The sequence below is a fragment of the Nuphar pumila genome, chromosome 2 (assembly GCF_984573655.1).
Source record: "Nuphar pumila chromosome 2, dmNupPumi1.hap1.1, whole genome shotgun sequence".
In the NCBI taxonomy this organism is placed as follows: Eukaryota; Viridiplantae; Streptophyta; class Magnoliopsida; order Nymphaeales; family Nymphaeaceae; genus Nuphar; species Nuphar pumila.
This window is the reverse complement of record NC_143250.1, coordinates 12187629-12193683: the sequence shown is the minus strand read 5'-3', so window position 1 is coordinate 12193683 and position 6055 is coordinate 12187629. Positions and strand designations below refer to the sequence as shown.

Genomic DNA, 6055 nt, shown 5'->3' with positions numbered 1-6055 from the left:
ACTTTTTGATATGCAAGCTGAGGGATAACCCTTGTGAGATTCGAACCCCAAACCCTTCGGTTATGATAGCGCAACCTGACCATCCAGCTATTTCACTCGATCCGGGAGACTCGTATTCTTGAACCTATCAATCTTCTCAAATTATCCAACAATTTAACCCGGTATATATTATATTTGGAAAAAACAAAAACTTATTTAGACTAAGTTTAGCATATATGCTTTTCTAATCAAACCCAAGTATAACAATATCTATGACACCCAAGTTTTACAGGGCTCCGCACATCTAGTTAGGTAGGTCAATTTAAGATGTCCATCTCATTATATATCGTAACATGAGACTGCCCTAGTCACATTAGACCTAAAGATATCTGTTGAGCAACCATGAAGTTTCCACAAATGAATTGATGCTCAACTGGACATTAAGTTGTTGATTTCTCCATTGTGTATCCCGTGCTTTGTGAAAAGGTTAGTGGAAGTTTCAAGCATTCTTCTTTCTTTTTGTCTTCATTCAAGTTTGGTTAGAAACTATCACATTGTGTAAATTGCCTTACCACCTTCGCCAAAGTAGCCTATATGCGAACGCTGAATTTGAAAACATGCTTTTAGATGCCTCGCCCAGTTTGAACAGAGTATGGAGGACATGAAACAGGGATGAACTTACTCTTTCCCCTGCCCCCACTCCATCCCTGTCCTCGATCCCGCCTTGCCCTGTCCCGCCCCATCCCAAATCCTTCTTTAGAGATGACAGTGGACTGGGGGAAAACGGGGCCCCACCTCACCCCGTTTGGACTGAGGATGGAGGACATGAAACTTGGGATGGAGGTTAAAATCAAAACCCGTGCAACGCATATGTAACATACATATTTTGAAGGGGAGGACAAGGTATGAATCATCCCTCTTTTCTCTCTCTCTCTTTATATATATATATATATAGAGAGAGAGAGAGAGAGAGTTGGTGCTTAATGAAATTTTCAGATTTTTTTGTTGTTTTTTAATTCTAACTGTACAGATGAGATCTATGTACTTGACTTTATAGGGATCAACTCTTGAAGTGTTACATTCCGGCACGTGGGTGGGTTTTTATAAGATTCAAAAAATCAATGGCTTAAAATCTTTGTAAATTTTTTAGGCTCCAAATATCATTTTTTCATTGAAAACACATGATCCAGGCGTGAATTCCTTGTAAATGGACCATGCCCAACATATTTATGGGATCAAAAACTGGAAAAAAAATACCAAAAGAGCAGAAAAACCCATCAAGCATGTATCACAATCACCTAATGTTCATGCAATTCAAGCACCTACGCTCTTGTTTGAACATTAGGTGCTTGCGATACATGCTTGATGAGTTTTTCTGTTCTTTTGGTTTTTTTTTTGCAGTCTTGATCCCATAAATGTGTTGGGCATGGTCGATTTACAGAGATTCCACACCTGGATCATGTGTTTTCAATGATAAAAACGATATTTGAAGTCTCAAAAATCTACAAACATTTTGAACCGTTGATTTTTTTAACCTTATAAAACCCACCCATGTGTTCGAATCCAACACTTCAAGAGTTGATTTTATCACATTTGTATGGTCAAAATTTAAAAATAAAATAAAAAAACCTGAAAAAACCTATCAAACAAGTATCACAAGCACCTGATGTTCAAGCACCTACCTATGTTCTGCTATATATATATATATATATATATAGAGAGAGAGAGAGAGAGAGAGAGAGATAAAAGTGATTTATCTCGTGTTTAAACTGGCTTAAACACGCCCTTGTCCTTTACCCCCAAGTAACTGCAGTCCTTATTTTTTACTGAAAGGCAAGCTGGGTTTAGTCAGACCCCCACCAGTTATTATTCAACCTATCATTGGGTTTTGAACCCGCAACTTCCCACCACAAGGTGATGTTCACATACAGCTCCTACCAACCACGCGGAGCCCCCGTTGGTAAATAACTGCAATACTTGCTGCGCAGTAACAAGAACTTGGGAGAAAGCCAGATGGGTAGATGGACAAAGTTTATGTATCTCGCTAGATTTTCTGGTCCCATTTTGGACCATAATGATCTTCTCCATTTGTTAAAGTTTATCTGGTTTATACAAAGTCAAGTCTTCAAGTCTAGGTCCACAAACGCTTCACACATCTGGTTAGGTGGGTTGGCTTAAAGGTGTTCAAATGGAAAGACATCACCTGTTCGCTATCGAGGTGTACATCCCTTGCCGCGAGGTCAAAGTGAACGGAAAACAATTCCGATGTCCGAAAAAGTGACTACTTATAGAGTTTTACACTGTAGACATCCAAACAGAACCACTGTCAATTTCTTGGCCTGTAATGGAACGTCCAAACCATAATGGTGGTTTCTCCTTGTTATATACATAAAAAAAAAAAAATCATGAAGTCTAAAGAAAACGTCCTCTTCACAATTCATCTCCATCAAGTGCTAAATAAAACTTCCGTTAAGGTTTTCTTTGTGCTGCAATTAATAGCAGAATGCAACTGCTTAGCCTTTGAAAATTAACCCCATCATGTGTAATTTATTAGCACTTGTCTGCTTGAAAAGATTAATAGGTTGTAGAAGACTGTTAAAATTGGTGCATAATGCCCAACTTTAGATTGACCAAACGTTGTGGAAAATAGACATTAGGCATTAGTTATGAGTTAAAACAGAAGGGAATAGATCAGTAAAGACTAATTATGTTTTAAGAAGCGGGGATGCTAATAAGATTTGATTAAGTTACTCTACTCCATACCAAGTAACCGGCAGCCGAATAAATATTGGTATTGCCTCACAAAAATCCACATGAAAAAAAAATATAAAAAACAAATCTTTCCTCCGCTTTCCTTCTGGGAAATAAGCTAAGAAGGTTTCGAATCTAATGTTTAACGTAACCGATACGTTTCTTAGTCACTAATTTCCATTGATTTGACTCAGTCAGAAGAGAGAGAGAGAGAGGAAGAACACTAATTATGATGAAGGAAAACCAAGATGCCTGTAGAGAGAGAAAGCCCCATGGCCAAACCTGGGAAAGCTTTGGACGTTTGTTGGAGACCTTACGAAATTTGGGCAAGTCTTGGTTTTCCCCTCCGAGACCCATATTTACAGTTTGATTCCCAGCAAAGCTTCAAGTGAAACCCCACCAGGGTAGGGGTGTCAATGGGTTGGGTTTGACCCGGACATGACCCGTACCAAGCCTTATAGGGTCAGGGTTTGGTGATATTTAAGGAGAAGTCCCAGTTAGAATCCAAGTCGAACCCTTTGGTCCCAGTATGGTTTGTGAAATTTCATATCAGACCCAAGACCGACCCAAGTTCCAAGATCTGTAATTTTTCAATATAAAAATAATAAAAGTTAATAGGATATGGTCCGAGTCTGATTGATGTAATCTTTATTAAATCCGGGTATGGTTAATCTTATGATGAGTTAGATTTGACTTGAATCGGATCTGGTTTCACCTTAGTCCGAACCAAACCCAACCTCTTGACACCCCCATTACACCAGTGCCACCACAACCACTTCACCCCAAAACCACTGCAACCAAAACATACCAGTACCACCCTACATAATAAAAACCCTAAACCAAAAAACCCAAAAATCATTAACCCCTTTACCCCGAACCGGAAATCCATTAAAAACTCGGTCCCCAGGATCAGAAACAGAAGGAAAATACCGGTCAATCCCTAATTTAAACGCAGTAGAGGTTGGTAGGAAGGGGAACCGAAACGCAGTAAATGAAGCCCACAGTAACGAGGAAACCTTATCCTCTCTCTCAAATGGCCAACCCTAACCCTGAACCAAACTAGGGCAAGAACCAAAGAGCGAGAGAGAAAGAAGGGGGCTAAAAATAAAAATTTAAAAGCCACATAGAATCCACCGTCCAAAGCATTGAAGGTTAGGGTTACCAAGGACTCTGTGGCGGGTCAGCCGTGGAGAACTTTTTCCACTTTTGGCGGTTGCTTTTCAAATGGGGGAGGGGGGGCCAAGTCCAGGCAGCGCCGTGTCAGGCAAGGCAGGGCCACTGACATATCTGTCACGTCCACGTCATCCACCGTCACCCACGTCAGACGCCCACTCCATTCACCACGGTCGCGACCGTACGGATGAGTCCCCCACAGTTACCCAAGCTCTGTCCCATATCCCACATGCACCATGCCATGCTTACAGATCGGTGGGGTTGGCGTTGGACCACACAACACCGCCTTCGAGGCAATCGCCGCGAAGGCGGGGGCAGGGGCCCACCGAAAGCGGCCGCCGCATCACTATTCCAGGTTCGTGCAGGCTGGGCCCCACGCCACGAAGTCCTCCCCCGCTCGAACGTAACTGTGGTGTGGGGAGTAGGCCAAGGAGAGGAAGACACGAGCGCCGGGGATCACGAATCTCGAACCATACGTCGTCAACACGGAATTAGTTACAGCACTTCGGACGAGCCCCTCCCCTGCCGTCCCCCCTCGTGATTCGGTCTCAGAAGCCGACCCCTCTCTCCCCTATCCGCTCCACCCGGTGGAATTTATTTCATTCAGACTCTTGGAAAAATAAAAAAAGGGCAAAAATTTACAAAATCGGAACGATTCGCCGGAAAATTCAAAGAAAAAATTAGAAAGACGGAAGAAAACACAAGCAAGAGACACGAGATATCAAGGTTTTTTTTTTTTTTTTATACATATATAATCATAAGTTTAACAGAGCGATGCCTTCTGGTTACATTCAACATGGAGAACTGCATGTTGCTCATACTTGAAGAAAGAGGGATGAAAAGAAAAATCAAGGGATTTTAGTTGTATATGTACAGCCCACACGAAGAGGGCAACAGCACCGAAGGGGCCGCGATCATTAAGCCTAAAAAAAGAAGAAAAAGAGAAAGTAACAAAATGAATGATGAAAAAAGCGAGAGGCCTAAAGAGAGGAACGCGTGAGATAAGAGGCGCGGCGACGTTCAGATCGTTGGAGATCTGCAAATATCCGGCCCTAGTCAGGCGTCCTCCATCGGAGGGGGATGATTCAGGTCAAGATCGAGGCCCGCGCGCCGCGGGAGGTCGACAACGACGGACGAGGAGTCAGAATCGCTGTGTACGGCGCCAGAGCCGGCCGCACCGCCATGGAAGGCGCCACCGTCGAGGCGCGGATCGAAGGCGACAGTCGGCATCTCGGATCTGACGAGCGCGTCAAATAAGTAGAGCGGGTGAGCGACGGGGATGGGGCGGTGGTGGAACGGGAAGTAGAGAGGATGAGCGACGGCAGCTGCGGTGACGACGGGTCCGCCGCGGTTGCGAAGGCCGAGATCGAGGCCGAACGGCGGTTGCTGCTGCGTCGTCGTCGGCGGCTGGCGGAGCACCTCATTCTCCCCGCCGGATCCGGCACCGTCGTGGCTCGCGGACTCGACGGTGCTGCTCTGGCTGGGGCTCCTGTTGACGTTTCCGGCGGAGGGCGGGATCGGGAGCGGCAAGGCGTAGGCGGTCGGAAAGTTCGTCTTAGCCTTCGATCCTCGAAACTCCCTGGCAGCGGCATCGTAGGCTCGGGCGGCCTCCTCCGCGGTATCGAACGTGCCGAGCCAGACTCGGCTCTTCTTCCCCGGGTCCCTGATCTCCGCCGCGTACCTCCCCCACGGCCTCTTCCTCACGCCCCTGTAATGCACCTCCTTCGCCAGAACCGCCTCCGCCACTCCCATTCCCACGACCTTCGCTCTGGGCGCCATAGCACAAAGATCACAGTAACTCTCTGTCTTTAGGGTTTCGCTTCTTTGCTTCTGCTTTTAGAATGGAGACGAAGATAAAGAACGGGAAGGAAAATTTGAGGCGAGATAGTGGAAGGAGAGATGGGGAGGGGGCGTTTTATAGTGAAGAGGGGGGAGAGGCTTCCTAGGGAAGTATTTGTGCGGTCAATGTCCGTTTGACTGTCCTCTCTCTCTCTCTCTCCCTCTGCCGCCGCCCCGCTTGTAGAGTGGCGGCATCCTGTTTAATGCTGCAGCGGAGACGTGGATGATCGATCGATCGGTCGACACGTGGGAGGCGGTTAGAGCGGACTGTACGACGCTCCAGTCCCGTTACTTGTGACGGCGTTTGTTTTGT

General features: G+C 45.6%; 1 protein-coding gene across 1 annotated transcript; it reads right to left on the bottom strand.

Annotated features, from left to right (window-relative positions):
• Positions 1–4739: 4739 nt before the first annotated feature.
• LOC149844780 (ethylene-responsive transcription factor 4-like) lies at positions 4740–5807 on the bottom strand. The gene has a single exon (XM_089997336.1). It carries the CDS (start codon positions 5680–5682, stop codon positions 4960–4962), a length of 723 nt encoding a protein of 240 aa, XP_089853462.1. The 5' UTR covers positions 5683–5807; the 3' UTR covers positions 4740–4959.
• Between the last annotated feature and the right edge of the window lie 248 nt (positions 5808–6055).

Coding starts and splice junctions, on each gene's coding strand:
- LOC149844780 (XM_089997336.1), bottom strand. CDS start 5,682: ATGGCGCCCAGAGCGAAGGTCGTGGGAATGGGAGTGGCGGAGGCGGTT.